We start from the raw sequence: 22,670 nt of genomic DNA, 5'->3' as shown, positions 1-22,670 counted from the left end.
GAAATGCTTATCAAGTATTGGATCAGTTATCAAGCATAAAAGTGGTTGTGTCACCATTCATAGAAGTATTTAGAATATGTGTAGGTATGGTGCTTGAGGACATGACTTCATGATGGAGCTGGCAGTGTTAGGTTTATGGTTGGACTTGTTAATCTAAAATGTTTTTCCCAGCTTAAATATTGCTATGATTCTATGAATTTGTGGAAGATGAAAAATACGCAGTATTCCGATACTTAGTCTCTGGACGCCCATGTCTGACCATTGCAAGGTACTGATGTAAATTGGCTTTTGTTCTGCATTTATGCAGCAATTTCTTTCTAATGGATTATCATCAGAGTTCATCATATCAGGTGATGCAGCTTTCCCATATATCCAGTCCAATTGAAGTTAACTAGCTACTGAGTCATAGCAGGGAATGAGTTTTGGAGTGGAGATGGGCAGGTAGTAGCACTTTGGCCACCCTAAAAGAATTGAGATCAGGTGTGTCATAAAGTGAGCAGAATATCCTTCACTTCTGTTAGAGCATGTGGAGGTCAAGGCAGATACCAGAAGGTATCTAAAATAGTACCATCATATGTGTTCAGGCAATTGAATTCCTCAGTATATATTAAGTTATAATTGCACTTTCTTCTTAGCGTTGCAGAATCTAATCCTACTGAACATTGCAAGTACAGAGTTTCATTATATAGACTGAAATAAAAATATATTTTCAGGATTAGTTTCTACAGACTGTGATAGTGCATATTCACTATGTACGTGGCTAGAGCCAGTACAGTGCATGCAATCTCTGCCATAAATCTGTCCTGAGTCATTTTCTGTCATTGCTGCTTAGTCCACAGCATGACACTGGCATTTATGTGGTTTTAGAGCTACCGAAATTATTTCCCATTCTTCATCAGGGGATAATTTAGTATTGCTTTGAAATTCATGGAAGCTAGATCTACAAATACTTTGAACTTCGTTACTTCCACTGATTTCTGGAAGGTCAGCACTGAAAATCAGATGCCAAATCCAATTTACAAAATGGGAAAAGAATATCCAATCTGCAACATCTAATGTGTCCTGGAGTTAAACTAGCAAAAGAAGTGTTTTGCCTGCACTGTGAGCTTGTGTTTGTCCTTATATTTTATGGATAGTTGTCTTGGGGAAAGGGATGATGTAGGACAACTGGAAGGGAAAAAGATCTTGAACAGATAGATTAAGGTTTCTCAGGAGACATCTGGCAATCTCCAAAAGCAATTCTGTGTAGTTCTTTGCTACAGCCACTCACGTTGCCTCTGTGCTCATGCACACCCAGAGGTGTTCGACACAGACATGAGAATAGAGCAAGGCCCAGTGTTGAGCCATATGTGTGTACTGGTACAGTATTGCATGAACCAACATAGGCATTACTGTCTAGATATTTTTAAGACTTATGTGCAAACTCAGACTAATGTAAAGTTTTGTTGTAATTAAATATAATTGTTAATCATGGCTAATCTCTAAAGATGGCAATTCAGGAAGTACTTTGCCACTCAGTGCTGTTTATGCAGCAGTCACTTAGAAAGCTTTATTCCAGCTGAGTTGGCTGATTGAATTACAGAGAGGCCATTCAGAAAGAGTTACCTAGGCAACCCTTCAATTGGTCCTTTTGTGCTCAAATTTTATCTCAGTCATCATAATTCAAAGCTGAGCCTGTGTCTCAGGTTGATTTTCCCACCCCAAAAGCATCAACCAGAATGGAAAGTGAATGGATTTGGGTTTGGGAAGTAGCCTCACAAATTTCTCCTCCAGCACAGTTCCTCTAAAGTCAGGCTTCAGTAGGTTTCCAGTAATGAAGCATAGTATGTCCATTTCAGAGAGGAGCTGAAAGCTAAAAACAAAAGCTAGCCTCTTAAGATGCTCAGGAGTCTCTGAAGTACTGTGTTGAGTGCTACAAATTGTGGTTATACATTTTTAAAATGTTTTTAATTGTTATAACCATTATGACCTGTTCACTTTACTATTGTCGTACAATTGTGCAACTTGGGAGTTTCACAAAGTATAGGGGTTAGCAAAATATTGTCCTCTGTTAACATTGACACACAATTCAAAAGTTGCTCCAACTTGTTAGTGTGTCAAGAGGTAAATAGGAGTTTGTTTCCGGTACATTGATGTCAGGTGATACCTTCATAGTGAAAAATCCCAAGCTAAGAGCTGAGCTTGCTTTTGTAAGTACTGATCAGCTCAGGTAGTTGAACAATTTGGAAGTTCATAACAGTGGAATAATCAAGACCAGATCTTCAAAATTAGCAGTAAGTAGAATGTTATTAACAGTGTAAACATATGGTGACATTTCATCAATAACTCTTTTGCTTAGAAAAGAACAACTGGTGCTAAAATTTAAATGATTGTTTTATATAGCATTGTCATAAGGTTTATGTAAGTAATCTTAATAACTGAAAAGAAACTGATTATAAATCTACAGGAGGAATAACATGCATATTGTGAACATGTCTCAATTTTTATCTTTTTTTTTTCAAAAATAAAACCCAAAAACACTACTGGAAGAAGTCACATCACTCACATTGTCAAACAGTTTTCACTGGGTGCTCTTTTTCAGACTTTTTTAGCTTTCTTTGAGCTCTCTAGAAATCTTTCCAAGTTTTAACAGCATTTGCATTATACACATCTGTGTGAAAGTATTATTCAGGCCATTTTTTCAGTTGCCTGATTCTGCAATTTATGTGCAGTTCTGGAGACATCATCTACCTATGCTAACAATTTAAAAGTTATTTTAACCTATGTGCAAAAGGCTGAGTCATGCCCACTATACTTGTTCCATTTTGTTAGCAGAAGCAGTGGAAGCCAAATGTTTGCTGTCATAGGAGAGGGTTCCTATACACCTACTCTGTAACAGAGATGACAAGTGGGCAGCTTACACATAAATGGAAACTAGGGACCGATGTGAAAATCAGTGACACAAATTGGAGAGGAATGTCTTCAGTTTTAGCACCAAGTTGCTAGGAACACTGCTGTGTTGTGACTGGTCTGAACACAAGAGTCTTTGGGTAGAGACAAGGAGAAGCCCTTTCCTCATGTAGACAACCTGGCAACAGTGTTGGGGCCCGGAGAAGCTGAGCCATCGCTGTCCTTGCTGGTTTCACAGTTTGAATGGGCAGAGCCCTGAGCAGCCCGGTCTGACCCCAGCAGCTTAGCACTACAGCTCCACAATTGAGGGTGCCTGAATTACGCTATCTCCCAGTGGAGAAGACAACACATACCAATATATGTATGCCTGAATATTTAATAGTAAGGTTTCAAGTTACTCACAAAAGCTTTAGGAGTTAGATACACACACATCTATATGCACACATTAACGTGCGCACACGTGCGTGTGTGTGCGCTCAGGCATGTGTGTGCACACGTGCTCTCTCTCCTGTCTGTGTGGCCAGGCTTGATGCAGCCCAGACAAGTCTTAACCCATGACTAGACGAGCCCACATCCCAAGGGAGAGCCATGGGAACACTTGTCAGAGACACCCTGTGCATCACAAGGGACCACCCACATTGCCAAGAGATGGACATCCTCAGGCAGCTTGTGCTGTAGGGATACCTTGCAGTATGGCCAAAGTCTGTCTTGGTGTGTCCTGCTAATGCTGTTAGGTATGTGTGGTGTTAATGCAATGTTTTCAGTTCTCTCTGAAACACAACACTGTCCTTGAACTCCTTTTGAAAGAATCCCTGACTTCATTCATCCACTTTGATAACCTGCTCACTGGAGCTTTTCTTACAGAATGAAGAGGATGAGGAGGAACAGCCTCTCAGCCTGGCCTGGCCTGAAACCCCACGCAAGCAGATCACCTATCTTTTGGTGTTACCCATTGTTTTTCCACTGTGGGCTACCCTGCCAGACGTCAGAAAACCTGTAAGTAACTGTTGTTGTAAGTCAGTGTGTACTACACAAAAAAGTGACTTTCTAATTAAATGCCAAAAAAGAACTAGAGCTATTAGGTTTTTCTAATTGTTCCTTCTTTGAAGAAGAGGTCACAATGTTAGTATTCAAATCTTCAAATGGCATATGGGTGTTTAGGAGCAGCTGGTTGTTAATAGCTCTATAAAGATTACAACTTGTATTCACTTGTACTTTTTGATATAAAGTGAACAGTCTGAAAAATTCTTTGAGGCCTTCACATTTGTATTTCTGAATCTCTGCAGAACACATGAGTGCCGAGTATCTATCTATATGCAGTGCCCTAAAGATTATGACTGGAAGGCTTTTAGACTGTCTAAATATTTTCTGTAGTTCAAACATAATTTATGTTCTATTAGACTTTTTTCTTCCATCCATAATCTTGTTATTTTATACTAGGATGAGATCTGTAAGTCCTTTCATGTATAAAATACTTGGTAGTTTTGTCCTAAACACAGTTCGAAGTAATGTAAGCCTGACGGGTTACCAAGGCTTACCACTTTTATACTTACATATACAAATAGACCTGACTGGGAAAGCTCATGGAAAGTAAAAGAGAGAGCATCAAGACCTGAAAAAAAAAAAAAAAAAAATTAGTGGTGTTTTAATCTCTTTTCCTTTCTGGATCAAAAACGGGTTTAAAACTGCTGCAAGAAAGGCATGCACAGCATGTAAGTTTATAAATCAACACCCTGAATTATTCTTTCCTCTTCACACACAGTGAAAAACCTTCCCATCCCACACACTGAAAAACTGCAATTCAGTGCAAGAAAGAAGCTAAAATAAGATCTCTTTTTTTCAGATAAAAAGTTCCAAAGGCTATAAAGTGACGTTTGCCCTTCTTTCCCTTCTGATGCTTTTTCCCTTTCCAATTTTTAGGCTTTCTTTTTCTTAAAGATTCCAGAAAACTCTGGAAGTGACTTTTGTTACATAACACACAGAACATACTGCATGAATTTCAAGATTGTTTATTTCTGAATTTATGTCCTCCTTTCATCATTCAAAACCATCCTTGTAATTTTTTTTTTTTTTGCAATTTGATATAAAATTAGTGAGAAATATTTATAGGCTTTATTTTGAATTTTGAAAAACTGAAGGCAATATAAGTAGACCTGTAGCTTTATCCAATATTCTGTGCTGTACAAATGGGAACATTTTTTCAATAATAGTTTTGGTAAGTGAATATCTTGACAGGTTGCCTGCAACTATTGCATGTTATTATTAACACTAGTACCATTCACAACAGAATTCTGTGCTGACATCCATCAGCTATAACACAAAAGATAGCACATAAAGATGCACTTGCCATAGTACTAAAGATAAGCATGGATGTATGTTCCAGGTAGGCAGGTTTTAAAAACAGAGTTTTAAAACTCCATTCACTGAAAGGAGTAGTTTATACAGAAAAAAACCCTGAAAATGTAGTTTGTAATTACATGTAGATTAACGGAAGAGGTAATGGGCTGTATCAGTATGACAAGCTGCTTACTTTGAACATTGCTGTCAAAGAATTAACCACATAGTTGCATAAACTATCTAACATTTTAAGTATGCTTCATTAATTTATCTTCAAAATTTCTCACTTATTTCAGTGTGCCATCCCCACTAATTTCTTCCTAGCAAAAATTATGCCTGCTATCACAGCTCAGCATGTGCATCAGAAAACAATTTTCAATTATATCTGTGAGATAAAAGTGAATGCAAACCTAAAATAATACTCAACTAGACTTTTTAGATAGGTCCGCCATCAGGGGCTTGATTTGCAAGTGTGGTAATTTTAATCAGAAACCCAAATTCTGCATCAGGACACTCAGATTAGCATATGCATATATAAAGTGAATGCTTTTGTGCTATATACTGATTTGAAAGACCATATGGAGCTTTGGTATCCTCTGTGGGTGTCCACTTTTCAGTAAGTTCTTCCTTCTATCTGGAGTTTTTTTCTAGTGTGTGTTTTATCTCCACACAAAGAAGATGGTTTCCCTGCATTTATCTGTACTATTTTGAGATACATTTAGTTCCATGAAACCCAGGAGCTCTAGAAAAATTATTTTGTAGACAAGGTCTCTGGTTCTAAAGTTAGCAAAATCCTGCTGCCTTATTATGCTGTGGTGCACACATCATATGCAGATTTTTGTATACTTAAAGTAGATTATGCATTAGTTCAGCTAACCGCCAGCTGATTGACTAACTGAGATGTTTTAACATGTTTAGTGCCTTAATAACACCTGCTCACATTAAGCCAGCATATATTAAAATCCTTGCTATAACATCAATAATGTTGTTGGCATATCCCAAGGGTGGGTGTGCCCTTAGGGAATTTTTTTCCTGAGTTTTTGCTCAGGTGTTTCGAACACTAATGGCTATTTTTCCTGCACTATTGGCTTGTTTCCCCAGTGGCTCTGTAAAGGTCATATGTAACTGCCCGTTTCCTGGAGTAACAGATATTGAAAGGCTGAAAGAAAAATTATGTGACCAAGGTGCCCCAGTAGGTCAGGAGCAGATACTGAAAACCACCTCTTTTATTATAACCAAACTCCACTGTCCATCCCTTTGCATTACAGGCCAGAAAAATGGCCCTTGGGGCTCCAGTCCTGCCATCACTGGACCCATAAGGGGGAGTTCCTTCTATCTCTGCAAATTCCCATTATAAACGAAGAGCTACAACTTGCATGAACTCTTGTTGCCATACAGAGATGCACTGTTACCAAGGGGACAAGGACAACATGTTCCTGTACAGATCCAGTTAGAAGAGCAGATTCTGAGTAATCAGAGTTAAGCACTGTTAAGTGTGAAAGAAAGATCAAACTTTGCAATGCAGATACATTTATGAACAAGACAAACATGTGAATCATTCAGGTTAAAGATGTTGGTAATAATGCTGGCTAAAATTAGAAGAGTTACTTTCCAGATTATTCAGCAGACAATACCTTCCAGGATCAAGCTCTTAGAAGAAAAGCCTTCATACCTGGATTATTTTTGCTACTTATAGTCCTGTTTTTCAGACACTGGTACTAAATAAATATGTAGAAATGTATCAAGAAAAATGTTCTTAAGGTTTCTTATAGACAGGAACAGTACCAATCCATCTAATCTACAGTGGAACTACAAAATCCTTTTGCTTTTCTTAAGGGAAAATAGCATATGAACTGAGTGAGCCATGGCTTCTCTCATTTATCTCTTACTTGGACCACAAAAGAGCCAATTGCTAATAAACTCTGCACTCTGTCTTTACAAGTCAACCACCACAACAACTACTGAAAAAGATGGAGAGAAGTATTGCTGTCTGCTGTCTCTGACTAATTCTTTTAGGAAAATGCTTAGAATTGGCAGCCCTGTGTATTTCAAAGAGCTAGAGAGTAGAAATTACATAAATATCAAAAGAATGCTGAAACTATTTACCAAACAAGCATGATTGTTATTGTTATAGTCTGGAATAAAATCCAGCATACAAAAAAGAATCGGCGTTCTGGTTATGGCTTTTTCAAATTTTCATCTATATGCACATTATATAGCAGTATCTGTGGATTCCATTTTTTATTTCATCTCCTGTAAAATGTACAAGCTTTACATTTTGCCCTTTCTGAATTTAAATGTTCCCCTTTTTAAAATAGATAATTTAAGTGTTAAGCCTATTAAAGTATCTTGGACTGCTGCTTATCAGTTAATTTTAGTGGGAGAGGATTAGCTAAGACAGGCGAGGAGTACACATGCTGCAAAGTTACTGAGTCGTAATTCTTAGCCATCCAAATTCTGTGGGTGTCTGGCTCAGATAGGCAGTGTCTCCTTGTTTTGCAAGAACCGTTTGATGTATATAATCGCACCATCAGAGAACTGTTACTGACCAGCATGTATTGTATTAGTTTTGCTTAAGCCAGTGTGTGCTTAAATCTTGAGCATTGTGCAGTGATCATTCAAATTGCATTGCTGCAGATGGTGCTCTATGCAGATTTTGTGACCAGTTCCACCAATTTTTTTGCTTCATTGTCTCATTACCATATGTCCTGCCAAAAGATCGGAGCTTTTACAAGGCAGATGAAAAATGTTGGAAGTTGGAAAAGTTGACGACTAGGAATGGTGAAAAAAAAGTGCTACCTGCTTAGTTTTAAAAGAGAAATTGCTATTTAGATTCATTTATTTCTACCAGTCTTAATTTTGCTCCCACTGGTGTCAGATCATTATAACAGCCATTGATATGTTTCTTTCAATTGTGTTCCTTTTCTCATTGTCTTCTGTCCCCCAATGCATGTAAAATTTTGATTTTAAACTTAAAATTCCATCTGAGTAGGTTTTAAATATCGTAAGCTCATTATCATATTTTCTGGTTTGATAGAAATTTAGAACTCTCTTTTGAAAAAGTTACTCTGTAATGAGTTGAGAAGCAATTAAGAAATAGATCAACCAAAGTACCATGAGTACTTCTAAAAACAGTGCTTGTGACAGTAGTGGAATTTATATGAAAAGGATGTTTCCAGGTGCTGTGGTGGTTATTTGAGGGTAATCTGTTTAAAACACCTACTGGACCACTTCTACTCCAACAGATCTTCAGTTATTTATGTTATGAAGGAGTTTAGAATCACAGATATATAAAATGGTTTGGGTTGGATGGGAACCTTAGAGATCATCTAGCTCCAACCCCCATGATGTGGGCAAGGACACATTTCTCTAGGCCAGGTTGCTCAGAGCCTGGTCCAGCCTGGCCTTGAGCACTGTCAGAGATGGGGCATTCGCAACTTCTCTGGGCAGCCTGTTCCAGTGTCTCACCATCCTCAAACTAAAGGCTTCTTCCTAATGTCCAGTGTAAATCTTTCTTTCTACTTTTTTAGTCCTCTTGTCCTGTCATTACATGCTCTTGTGAATAGTCTCTCTCCATCTTTCTTAGAAGCTCCCTTTAGGTACTGGAAGACTGCAATTAGATCACGCCAAAGCCTTCTCTTCTCCAGGCTGTACAATCCAAATTCTCTCAGAAGAGGTATTCCATCCCTCTGGTAGTGTTGTTAAATCTCTACCATTTTTAATGTGTGTTCCTGTGTGTATTCAGTTATGAAATTGTATAGCTCGTGTTAGTCAACATGCTCAGTTTTCAGGAGGACATTTAGCATTATGCAAAGTACACACAGGGAGTGAGTTAGTGCTCTGTAGCACAGCCAGCAGCTGCACCTGCCGCTGGAGCAGATACGGACCTTCTATTTGTCCCATGTTGTAGATAAGCGTGCACAATTGGCATTGCTGACTTTACCCTTTTTACATCAGTTAATGTCCTGAGCTTGTTCCAGTTACATCAGCAGAAAATCTACCCAGTCTCATTGAGCTACAGCCCAGCCTCACTTTTTCCAGGTTCAGCTGGCAAAACACAGTGACATTCCTGCTTGACCAGCTCTAATGGCCAGCCCAATACACTGATCATTTTTTGGTCTACAGCCACTCTATGGTTCCGTGCTGATCAGTTCCTAATTGTGAAACTGTTTCATACAAATGTCTGCTGAGTTTGTTATATAAGGAAAGCTGACTGTGCAGCTCTGTAAGCTCCCTAGAAAAAGAAGTGTTTGTTATGGCTTGAAGAATCTGAATCAGAACAAATGGTATTTTCTGTCCAAAAGTCACACTGAGGGAAAGCCCTGCAGTCCCATATACTTCCACAACACCTAGGAATGATCCACTGTCTTAAGGAGCCTCCTGATACAGCAGGGGCATGACCTGCAATGAAAGGGGGCACAAAAATTCTGGAATGGAAGTGGATTTAGTGAGGACCAAATGGGAAGAAGTACTGCAAGACTGAGCAGCAGCCATAAGAGGCATTCAGAGTGGTATAACTTACTTCCACAGGCAGTCCTACTGGCTATTCATGCAATTTGTAGGACTCTGCTAGTCACATGTCAGAAATCATCTGAGGAAAGATCTGCACTCAGAAGGTCAATGACCATAAAGAAAGACTGGTAGAATTCATTCACAGGACAAATTTAATTTTAAGTACTGATTTGATTTAGATAGTGTTAGCCTGGTGCAGTACTGCAATTTTGTTTCCTTCCTTTAGTAGTTAACTTGACCTCTTTTTGTTACATAGATTCAGTTAGTCCATAGGTAATACAGAAAATGCAAAAGATTTCTGAAAGAACAGAAACCAAAATAAATCATTAATCTGAATATAACCCATTCATTGGCTGCAAGAACACTGTCTGTTCAAAATCTGACACTAGTAAGGGAGACAGTGAAAATGAAAATTACACAGAGTTTCTAATTCATTGAAGGGCCTGACAGTATGTTTTGCGTGTTTTTATAACATTATAACATTAAATTTTTCTACAAAATGAAGTATGGAAAATATGTGCTTAACATATCTTCTGTTGAGAAAGTGAGTAGTTTTCACAAGCAGAGTAAATGCTGTAATAAATTTTAGGTGTACATGTTTTTAGCCCTGCCAGATGGCAGTCTTTTTTATACTGATTGTGAAATTTGTTTCAAAAAGTTACTAATGTAGGAAGGAAAGATATGGACACCTGTTGAAGCAATTTGAAAACATTCATTCTGAAGAAACATGAAATTATTAACAAATTTAGAAGTCAAACCACTGTTGTGCTACACACATATGCAAACTGCATTGTAACAAATTACAAACAAATTTTCCATTCATCAAGTTCTTAGGAAATCTTATTTTATGACTGAAGCAATTGTAAGAATGAGGTACAATGTCAGGGCATCTGTTTCTTACTTTTCTTGACAGGTATTTTGATCATCTGATGATGATCAGAACAGCTGCTTAGAACAGACCATCAGAAAAAAATAAGAAGCCACTCTCATATTGAAAAGGAATTGAGTATGGCATGTCAGCCTTCAATATAGGTTTTCACTGTTTCTCCTTGTTTCTGTTTCAGACATCAAGAAAATTTTTTCCTATCACATTTTTTGGCTCTATCAGCTGGATTGCCTTCTTTTCTTACTTGATGGTCTGGTGGGCACACCAGGTAAGGAGGTGATACTGTCACAAAATAAAAGCCCTGCATTATGTTTTGCACTGTAAAAGATCATTTCTGTCAGAGTCCATCTATCTCGTGCTGGGTGCTGCTTTATTTTAGGAGCTGTAACCATGGATAAAGTAAATCAGTACTCAGTAAATGGAAGGTAGTTCAGAGAGCTGTGGTTGGCCTGACCACAGGACTTGATCATTCTTGTAACATCAGAACCATCCACAACTGTTGTCAATACCTTATGCTTCTATTTGAAAGCCTTACCTTTCTCCTGATACATGGGAAAATCCATGAAAACTAGTATTTCTCTGATCTTGCCTGGTATTTTCCAAACTAGTGGGAAAGTCCAGGACAGTTGAAAACATTTCTTCACTACAGGACACTTTTTTCTGGTTTTATTTATACTCTTCTAGGTTGGAGAGACCATTGGTATTACTGAAGAAATCATGGGATTGACTATTCTAGCTGCTGGCACATCCATTCCTGACCTTATTACCAGTGTTATTGTGGCACGCAAAGGTCTGGGGGACATGGCTGTATCCAGTTCTGTTGGAAGCAACATATTTGACATCACAGTGGGGTAAGTTCTACATCAAGAAAATTGTGTCTATTTTAAGCAAGTCTTTTGTTCTTAGCACATTGCTGTGTTATTGCCTACAAGCAGCAATCTTTAAAAAGCAGAGTAATGCAAATACAAAGCAAATGTTACTGTAGCAAGTGCTCTGAAGTTTATAGATGTCTGAATAAAGAAATGTTATAAATTTTTTGCTTAATCCTTGCTTTGGTATGTTACAGAGAGGCTTAGGCAAGTGAATTGCACTTTAAAATTGTGCAAGAGCATTGTTCCGAAAAGGAATTTCAAAGCTTTTTACACTTTTGTGAGGTTGCTCTTTGTTTTCTGCTACAACTCATTGTGCTTATACTAGAGCTTTCTTTATAAATGATGATCAGGAACAATTCATTGCCTCTGCAGTATTCAACATGTTTGCTGCAACAACAGAAATTCATTGTCTTGTGTAACTGGTTTAGGCTGCTGTTGACATGTGCTTAATTTTTTTTTCTATACCTGACAAGTCCCAAATTACAAACCAATTATCTGTTAACAAAAAGGGACCCTTTTTATAGCTCTGACAATATGAAGCTACATGAGATTGTGCAGAAGTTTTCTACTTACCCTTCACTGCTTCATGGCAGCTCTAGGGTAATGATTTGTGGCATAATGTTGTAATTCAAATTCTTTTTTGATCTTTTGAGACCAAGGTAGATCAGGTTCAGAAATAGTGTAATCCATGCCTCAGTGTTTCAAAAATGTGCAGGAAATACACAGATAAATTCTGTCTTTCTTCTCACATTCCCATCTTCAACGCAGGATGGAGGTACTGAGAATCGTGACCATACTTTCAATTTCTCCATCTTTGGTTGTTCCTTGCTATCACACACAAACAGAAGAACAGGTCTAGTCATAGTTACAGTGCCAGACAGCCTGGTTGTAGAAGAGATCCTAGTTTTCATAGCTGAAAATATACCAGCAACAGCACAAAGATACAAAAAAAAGATCCTGAAGTTAGAATGTATAGAAAATATATTTTTTTACTTTATCTCTTAGCTAATGGCAGTACTTTAGACATAGTAGGAAAACTTGGCCAATTTTCTATTAATCCAGAAGCATTAAGTCTTTGAAATATCTATATGCAGCACACCTGTAAAATGCATGAAAGCCATGTCTTCCAACTTGGAGTAGAAGGATGCATTACAAAATTATTTCTCTTTTGCAGTGCTTTCTTTCTTTTTAAAAATGTTTAATGTTCCTGCCAAAGGAAATGGTTTTGTTCTGCACCAGTCTGCTACATTTACAACAGAAATGGCACAGTTGAGCTGTAGACTGCTGTAGTTAGTACTGCAGCTGTAATAAATTATTCTCTCCTGAGCTGCTTATTCAAAGTTTTAATGTTGTGAGCTTCTGACAATTCACGTCTTGCTTTCTAAGCCTGCTGAGCTCCAGTCAGTGTCTTAAATATTTATTTCAGCTTGACATCTTGCAGAGGGATATTGTCTCCTTCTGTAGCGTGAGAGATGAGAAATGCAAAGACAGCAAACACAGAAATAGAAGTTAAGCTGAAGTTCAATTGAAGTTCACAGTTAAACAGAGGTTTATACAGTAAATGTGGACAAAGATATTTAAGGGTGAAATTTTGCATGCAGTGGCTTGCAGAGTGCTGGTTCTTCATGGCAAGGACATGTTTCTTTCCAACCCACCCTCCTGTCAGATGGGCTCTTGGAAAGAGTGTGCAAATAGCGTCTGCAGATAGTGTGAAGTCTAGAAACAAATGAAAGAGGTTTTCCTCTTCGCAAACAGGATGCGAGGTGATTTGCCAGCCAAGGGAAATATAATTCACCCGAATAATTGGTGGAAGAGTGGAGGGCAAAAAATCCTGTGTGTTCTCCCCAAGAACCATGAGAAAGCTTACAATTTATATTTATGCAATTATCGTGAGAGTTGAGCCTCTTCCTACCTCACTTTATGTAGAAAGCCTTTGGTTGTGTTTTGATTTGTCACCAGAAACTTTCTAGTGCTCCCTTCTGGACTTCTGCAATGTTTTAAATTAATTTTTCTGTTTCTTTAAAGCCTTCCTCTTCCATGGCTCCTGTATGCTGTGGTTAACAGCTTTGCCCCAGTGACAGTCAGCAGCAATGGTCTGTTCTGTGCGATTGTCCTCCTCTTCATCATGCTGCTCTTTGTCATCCTCTCCATTGCTTCCTGCAAGTGGAGGATGAATAAAATCCTGGGTTTCCTCATGTTTGGACTTTATTTTGTGTTCCTGATTGTCAGTGTCCTTCTGGAGGACAAAGTGATCCAGTGTCCTGTCTCCATCTAGTGGAAAGTGCTGTTTCTCGACAGGAAAAAAAAAAAAAAAAAAAAAAAAAAATATATATATATATATATATTTATTAAAGAAAAGATACATACATCAAAACAAAACAGCGGGGGAAAAAAAACCACAGTGGAAAATTGCAGCAGGAATAACCCGTGGATCTGTAAATTTCCTCTTCCTCAATTTTGAAAGAGTGAAAGAAAGAAAAGAATACAAAGGGTCAATCTCAGAGCTGAAGAATGGCTGCTGCTGGCCAGTGCAGTAACTGCAGGGCTGAGTCTGGGTGCACCGAGGGTTCCTCTGCTGTAGAACATCCTCACTGCTCAGCACTGGACACACGACGTACTCACGGCAACAGCGAAAGTTACTGCTTCTCCTCTGCCTACGGTACCTACCCGCAGACTTCTCCTTCTCTGTCGTAGTATACACAGACACAGTGTGCTCAGTTCTTACAGCTCTCCTCTTCCAAGGGGAATGCTAATATTAACTTTGTGGAGGCACCACCCCCCACACACCCTGGTACAGGATTTTTCCGATAACCTGCTGAAACTCCTGAGTGGAAAGCATACACCAAGTGATGAGTCACAAACAGGGAAGGGCTTGTATGTCTCTTCATGTAAGTGGATTTATGTGATGTGATTTCAGCAAAGCCAGGGAATTCATCAGTGTTTTGATTATCTGCATCACAGGTCCGTAAAGGCAATCAGCAGGATGTTAATGGTGGTTTTTTACATCTTGCAAAACTCTTCAGGTTCCAGAAACTCTGGCACTGAAGGAGCCATGATGCCTGACCATTTTGTAACTGGTGCAGATTTTCATTGCATTCTCATGCAAAGACCAGAATGGGGATAATCTTTCTTCTCTAATAGCAAAGCAGCATGCAGTGACATCATACAGCTATGTGAACACACCATTTTTTCTAATGCAGCAATATCAACAGTACCAATGGCTTTCAGATGCTGTTATGAGTTTGTCTTTTCATGCCAGAATAAAAAGGCTAATTTGCTTATGCATAGTATTTCATACAGAAAATAGAAGTAGTTATAAAGTGGCAGCCTAATTGCTAAGTGGATATATACTTTATAGGCTTTCACTATTACTTGGAGTGTAAGGACCTTCACAGCTACACATAGTTATTGCTGGAAGAGATCTCCAGCTGTTGTATAAAGCTGGGGAAGTTCACATTTGCTGTTATAAATCTTGAAACTAGGTAGGAGAAACACAATTTAAATACAGTGGAGCTGCAGGAAACTTACATGAAAATTCTTCAGTATTGCTGGAAGTGTACATGTCTAAAGAAAGGAAGGAGTGAAAATGCAACATCCTTTTTCTGAGATACTGAGAGAATGAGAAGGTCCAAACCTAGAGCAGAAAAAAACAAGAAGGGAGAAAGCAACTAACTTTCTGTAGCTTGGCTGATTTTTTTAAAAAATGAGAGGACTGGAATGAATGTTAAGAAATTATTTCAGATAATCATCATTTGTTTGTTCAAGTCTTTTGTGCAATTAAGAGTTCATGAAGTTTCAGTGCATTTCTGTGACCTGTTTCATCATTGTTTTATATGTGTATTGTGCTCACAATGGCAATGTCATTCTCACATCTGTGTAACAAAAGTCTCAGCACATTTTGTCTTGTCTGTTTTTCTCTGCTCCACACTGTTCATTTCTCACTCCTCCCCTTTGTCCTTTACTGTTTTCCTGTTATATGTGTTTGTATAACAGTGTATGATTAGAAACTAAGCACTTGACAGAAAAACAATGGTAGAGAAAACAGTACAAAATTCATATTAGGAATATTAATATTATGTGATACCATGAAGAAAAAAGTGAGATGTTAATGAAATAAAGGAAGGATACTAGGAGTTGCAAAGTCTGCTACTCATATATTGTCCCAAGTCCTTGCTACATGCAGAATCAGTATTTGATCTTAACCATACAACAAGCAACATCTCTTACTTCTTAGTGCTTTTTAGAGTGAGCTTCTCACATTGAGAGCAAAAGCTTGTCTTTGTATTCAAGATCCTTCATTGATGCAGAATCCTTACCTGTCTTAACGATAGTGCTGCCCATCTGTGACATTTGTTCCTAGGGGTGTACGCGATGGAAAGGTGGGTGTATATACATAACTGTGGTGCCCTCTACTGACAGAACCGCAGCCTAAAGCAATTGGTGACCCAAATTCTGACCTCAACCGAAACGTGTGTCCCAAAATACAGAGCTGACTCCACAGTACAGTCTATTCCAGAGGAGTCACCAAATGCTTTTGTTTCTGATGACAATGCTCAAAACAGGCAATCCTTTCGCAAGTAAGCAGAATCATACATAGGAGTGATGTAAAGGAAGGGCTGTGTATGTGGACACTAAAATACTGCAATTCCCAGCTTTCACTGATCTGACATTTCCAATCAAGAAACCAAGAGTCCAATAGAGTCCAATCTCTATTTAGTACAGTGGTTTTTGGGTTTTTTTTTTTTTGGTGTTTTTAATTTTTGTTTATTTGTTTTTGTTTGTTTGTTTGTTGTTGTTTTGGGGGTTTTTTTGGGTTTTTTTTACCTTCATACCATCATGGTGTAACAACTCCCACACTGGAAAAGGAAAATTCCTACCTGACCTTCAGAGCTCTAAGAGCACTCTGGTGCACTCAGGGCATCAGCAGCAGAGACTGCTACCCCACTGAGGGCAGGCAGGGAGTAGAGAGTAACTGACATCAACAGCTTATAGGAAGACCTTTATGTATACCATTCAGGACTGGTATCCTGTAAAGGCATTTCTATACTGTCTTAAAATGTGTCTCATTTCTTTCCTATGTCTGTTTGTCATTATCACATCTTTATCTAAGAAAGTATTACGAATAACTTTTCCTCCTTCAGAATAAGACACCTCATGGCTCCCACTGCCTTCTATCTGTTGGGCAGATCATTTTTCAAATGGCTGAATAACTGTGCCAGTGGTACCTCAGATCCAGGGGTAATAGGACAAATTTCAATTGTGTAGTACTTTCTGTGAAGGCTGTCTGTAGACAATGTTTATACTTGCCAAGGCAACTTTCTACTCCTGGCGTAAACTGTTTGTGGATACTTGGATGCTAATGTGCTCTTTGATTACAAGACAACAGCTTTGCTGGCTAGAAGAGAAAAAGAGGAGTGGGATGGAGGGAGAAGCTTAGTCCCTTATCCTGTACAGAAGGAATTCAATCTTAAACTAGAATGCAGAGAAAACAGTCAAAAGTTGTTCCAACCCAGTGACTGGATGCCAGTGAGTTGTCCAGACACAATGCTGCCAGAAACACACACACTTGTTGCAACATTCCTATTTCACAATTTCAGCAAATTTTCCCAGCATAAAGTGTTTCTATTCATAATTATTTCAGCGTAGGATCATGAAGTCTTCTCAACATTGCACACCTAGAAGTCAAAGTTCTATTTTCTTCAGCCAAAGTTCTGAATGACTTCACTAGGGATCTGGTGCTTCACACTGCCCAAATTCTATAGTGAGATGGTTGGTGTTGAAGCCTTTTCCACCTGCCTGTATGCCTGTACTCATTTACTCAATCGCTACTGATATCTGCATAAACCTTATGAAGTATAAATGAATAATTAATAGAAAAATTGGTGTTGATAAAGATCCTGTTCTAGCTTAGCACTTTCAGGACACAAGCTTGGAAACATAGAAGTAAGATAAGAATGCAACTTCAGGTTAAATAACCAGCCCTCTGTGGCACCATCATCTCTGAATGGAATCAATGTTGAACAAAATTTTTGGAAGGGATTTCTGGTAGCATTTGAATAGGATTATGGTTCAGATTGTAGCCAGTTTTAAAGCTCTTCTGGACTAACTTCATTGGAATAAAATATGAGAATAGGCCCCACTGGTACAAAATACCACTGGAGTTCTACAACTGTTCTGTTTTCCCTCTGCATAAGCCACCCTGGTCACAACTGGTAAAAACTATAGAAGTGTGATTAAAAGTGTGGTGTGAAGATTCTCTCCTTAAGAACTACATGTAGACATGGAAAAGTCTTTCAGCAAAGCTCTATGTATTTTAAATTAACTATTTTACTGAAGGCTAGTGCTTTCTTATAGTGCAGACAGGCTCTTGTGTCTGTATGCTTCTGCTCATGTATCCAGTTGATGTGGCTGACTGCATAAACTTCATGAAGCATAAAGCACAGTGGGTGACAAGCAACCTTATCTAGGTGTCATTTGTTCGTAATGGCAATGAACCTACCATATAATTTCCACATATACTACTATGAAGTAGTTTATGGTCACTGTCACTCATGGTACTGTTGTGTGTGGATATGAAGGTCCACAAGTTAAGTTAAACATGTAGTTAATCCAAGTACAGTGAAAAAATAGATGCTTAGAAATATTATTAATGTTTGGGTGTTTTTTAAGGGATTATTTATCTGGTTGTCTTTTACTTCATTACATATTTTGCAAAAAAGGGGATATTCAATGTTTTTTAATTATTATTCTTTCAGCAGTAATTTCTTAAAATAGCATCTTGTGGTCCATATAACTTATGTTCTGAGTCAAGTATGAGTCTGTATCAGATGGTTTTCTTTATTTATAGCAAGGAAATAATCCCTTCTCTAAGAACTGGCCCAATGAAATACAGAAGAATTCTGCCATTAACCTGGACAAAATAGAGACTTTTACCTTAGGTTCCCGTATTTCATAAATGCAGTTACATAACAAACCTAATTGTCCTGGGAGCTATGTACAAAGAGATAAATTACATTCACTTGTATTCTTGGAAACAATTTTACCTCGTGTAAATTACAGTGACACAACTAACTCAGAAAGAGGCATGGTTTGAGCAGATGATTTTTTTTTTTCCTGCTATTCCTGGAAAGTTAAATTGAAGAAAAATACTTGCAGAAAGTGAATTTGAGATTATCAAATTGGATAGTTTGCACTCAACAGTGGGGAGAAGAATCCTGCTCCACTCCTCCAAAAGCCATGGGTTTCATTCTTGATTGATGTTAAAATTGTCCTTCTTGGGTGTGTTGCCATCAGTTACAGGAATATTGGTATTGAGATATCCATCATTTCCATTGGTACTGGGGAGAGTCAAATTCCAAACTGAAGTTCTGCAGTTCAGTGCACCCATGAAATGCAGCAGTCACATATGGCTCACAGCCCTGCAGACAGGCCATCCTGTAGCTCTGCAGTGTGTTGCTGGCTGTCAGTGTGCAGCATCCCAGGACTTGTCTGCCTGGATGGGTGCAGACAGTTTGAGCCTTCCCCTGCCTGTGCTCCTGCCTGATGCAAGCCATGTCGTCTCCAGAAGTCATGTTGTCACAACAGCATGGGCACTGAGCCCATGCTCCAGCCAGCCAGCCAGACACATGCCAGCCCCAGTCTAGAAGCCATGTAATCCCTTGGAGTGTGTGTAGACCAGGCACATAATTGGCCATATTGTTCCTACATGAGCCATAAGTGAAACAGCCCAGAACAAGAATGAGTATTCAAGATTGGTAAATGAACTGTACATTCATGTAGATTTGTTGTAAATTCTCCACTCATTGAACACAAAACCAATCCCAACAATGAAATTTGTACACATTTTTAAAGATCATGCACTTTACTATTTTATTTTTATTTTTACTTTATGTCACATAGTTGTCTTAATGCAAAAAGAAGCCATAAAGAACCCAGAAGACTAGTATGGGGTTTCTAAGTAAGGGGATCATTAATTTTAAAGTAAACAATCAATTCCATGTCTCTGTTTAAGGTATAATGTCAAATACTGACAAACAAATGTACAGTAAAGCAGGATCTGGCTTCACCTTAGTGATGCCAGTGACTGTGAGTGACTTAGTGATGCTTAGTGACTGTGAGTAAGTCGGGGGAGTTTGCTCCTCATATTCTTGAGTTTTCCTGTGGGGCTGTACAAAATGCTGCACACAACCTTTGCAGTAGAGACTCAATCCTGCTACCCTTGTTCACCCCAGGAGAAGGAATAAAATGCTTGCAGAGTCAGGCCCAAGAAGCAATTAAATCATTTTGCTATTCTGATGTTTTCTCACACTGACTTCACAGTAAAGGAAGCTCCTTATGTTTTAGTAAGTTTATAAGAGATGAGTTGCTTCTATCAGTTTTTCAAAAAGTTTTCAGGGTCAGGTTATCCAATAGAAATCAATCATTTATTTTAATCCCTCATCAAAATTAAGTAATGCCAAAGGATTTCACTTGGTTTTGTGTTCCGTTATCAAGATCTCTGTTGCAGTTTTAATTTTGCAATCCTGACTCTGGGGAGTTGACTTACATTAATTAAAATTATTTCTGTCACTTATGATGGCAAGATCAGGACATGGTATTGTGATGTGAAAATAGTAGTGTGTTATAACTGACAATCAGAGGCTATTTTTGTAATAAAGTGTTTCTAGCATGTTTGTTTCACTTGTAGTTTTCATACTCTTATCATCCATCATTTTCAGCCTATTGTAAGAAAAATCTGAAGTCCCCCATCTTTACTCATTTCAAACTTTAAAAGTAAAAATACATTTCCATGTATTTTTTATTTTGCAAGTCCAGGCAACCCCCTGAAAATTCCAGTTTTTCTCATGTATTTAAGTGTATGGATCATTATTCACTAGATGATACTCTTGTATCTCTGAATCAGTATATTCTCTGTGAATATAAGTTTGTATATAGTAAGAAAGTTACTTTTATTTGTACATAGGCTCTTGGAAATAATCCCTTCTATCAAGGTCCTACTTCACTATCTACAGAATGTTTCACTGTGGCGTGTACACTTTCTCACCTTATCATATTAATACAGAGTTCTTCATATAAATCACTTAATGTAACTGAGTTGTCTAAGTGTGAATAACAATAACAACAATAAATACTAATAAAAAGAATGAAGAGTGTGTCACTTTGCTCAGAATCTTTTGTCTTAATGGTCTTGGGTTTGCTGTTGCTCTGAAAATAGTATTTTAACTACCTTCTCTCACTGAACTAACATAGGTTCAGTGATGGTCTGCAGTGCTGCTCATCATTACTGGTGTTCAAGCTGCACTGCTTGCCTCTTGCCATGTCCCAGTGCTGCTTTCTGCATATACAAAGAGTAAGGAAATTGCCTGTCTTTCAGTGAGCTTAAAATTCTGTTGGACAAGGATTTTTCACCTAGACCCAATGTGAATCCAAACTACCTGGAGCTGTGTATGTCTGGAGCCCTGTTGTTCCGTTCTGGATCAAGTTCCCTTACGTTTCTTTACTGAAACATTTGATCACAAGATGTTTGAATGCCATTCTTTATTTTGACACCTTGTTTAATCTCCAGTCTATGCACAGTCTATTGTCCTTGCCAGCTAGGCTTTTTCTTTTTTTTTTTTTTTTTTAAGTCTGTCCTTGGGTGGTGAATGATGCATTTAAATAAAAGAATGAGCATCAAAAAACTACAGTACAAGAAAGTCAATAATACTAACATTTTCTGATAGTCAACCAAAATTTCCATCTTCACAAGTTACAAAACATTGCACATGGACATTATTACTTAATATTTCTCCCACAGTAGCCCCAGGAAGTCATCCTCCCCAATGAAGTAAAGTGTTTTTTGTGAGGCATCATGCCAATGCTGAAGGTGTGAGCTCAGGAGAGTGGTTGTTCATTCATCTTTAACCTTACTGGAGCCTTAAATTTTAGATTGGAAACAAAAGAAATTTGCAGATAGCTTAGGAGTTGAGAACGACAATTGTACTGAGACATCTATGCCTGCCAAATAACAAAAAACAGCAAGGTCAAACACATCCTACAAAAACTAAAATTGGTGTAGGTTCCAAGCCACAGAGGCACATGCAGGATGTTTTGAAATTTAGATTGGAGATAGAGTTTGTAAAAGGACATTTAGGTTTTATCTGAGAAGTGAACATGCATACATACACACAGAGGTGCTCATAGCTTTGCTCTGTGGGTGTGTGTTTTCTTACCCTACTGCTTGCTAACATTTGATCCCTTCCTCAACTGCAGTGACTTTTGTAAAACGGAGGATTTTAAATCCTTCAGTGCCACAGCAGGCCTTGATGCTATATGACTGGGCTGAACAGGGAGAAAAGAAAAACATATTATATATCCACCACAATCCTGCCTGGGGGAATGAAGGCCAGTTGCCTTGCTATGTGTCTACAAGCAAGTACTTCACCGCCTTACCTGTAGCGCTGAAAAAAGCATTTACTATTACTTTTTTCCTTTACAAGCAGTTGCATTTGGAGTGTTAATTGACAAGGAGAAAAGCAATGTACATGTTAAAACTGAGTTGAAACTTTCCTTCCCTGGAAACACTTCAGAATTTCTCTTTAAAACAAAGAATTCCTTTTCTGTCAACACATACCTCAGAGAAATAAATATTTGTGCCAGAAACTTGCAAAGAGTACAGACTTCAGCCCTGAAGAGATGTTCATCCCTTCATCTCTTATTTATGCAAATTTTCACATCACAGTCTGAACAACGGATCTATTTTGTGGACAAGGGGGTTTTTTGGCAGGATGATGAAGTACTAGCAATTAGTTGTAAATCTACAGTATTGCTTCTGAGGCATCAAACCCAAACTGAACCATTTTTTGTTAGCTAAATATGAGTATAGTCAGAGAAGTTACCAGCATCCTGTAAGTGTAAAGCACTGCAAATAGGATGCTTGAACAACACTTTTACAATGAAAGAAACTACAAATGAAGAGGTGTCCCCCAAACCCTTGAGTTGCTTGCAATTACTTTTTGCCTGTCCACCAAAAATTATGAGCAAATACCGCCCTCAGCTACAACTTTCCACCAACTGCTGCTAAAAATGTGAAACTGCATGTGCTGGCTCTGCTGTGTTGGAGGATTCCCTGCGGTGGGGTTGTGTCGGAGCAAAGAGCAGGTCTGGGCTTGCTGACTGGGGCAGAGGGGCAGAGG

The 22,670-nt window shown here is 38.3% G+C and overlaps 1 protein-coding gene across 1 annotated transcript in view; it reads left to right on the top strand.

Moving 5' to 3' along the window:
- The window catches only part of SLC24A2 (solute carrier family 24 member 2), a 103,142-nt gene extending 89,250 nt beyond the window's left edge, over positions 1–13,892 (top strand). Inside the window, exons 6-9 of the mRNA XM_041399086.1 lie at positions 3,754–3,885; positions 10,803–10,892; positions 11,309–11,475; positions 13,522–13,892. Of these exons, the coding sequence (XP_041255020.1) occupies positions 3,754–3,885; positions 10,803–10,892; positions 11,309–11,475; positions 13,522–13,771 (639 nt within the window). The 3' untranslated portion in view covers positions 13,772–13,892. The remainder of the gene's footprint in view (positions 1–3,753; positions 3,886–10,802; positions 10,893–11,308; positions 11,476–13,521) is intronic.
- Positions 13,893–22,670: the final 8,778 nt, after the last annotated feature.

The sequence above is a fragment of the Onychostruthus taczanowskii genome, unplaced genomic scaffold (assembly GCF_017590055.1).
Source record: "Onychostruthus taczanowskii isolate IOZ18803 unplaced genomic scaffold, ASM1759005v1 scaffold154, whole genome shotgun sequence".
NCBI lineage: Eukaryota > Metazoa > Chordata > Aves > Passeriformes > Passeridae > Onychostruthus > Onychostruthus taczanowskii.
This window is presented reverse-complemented; position numbering and strand designations above follow the sequence as displayed.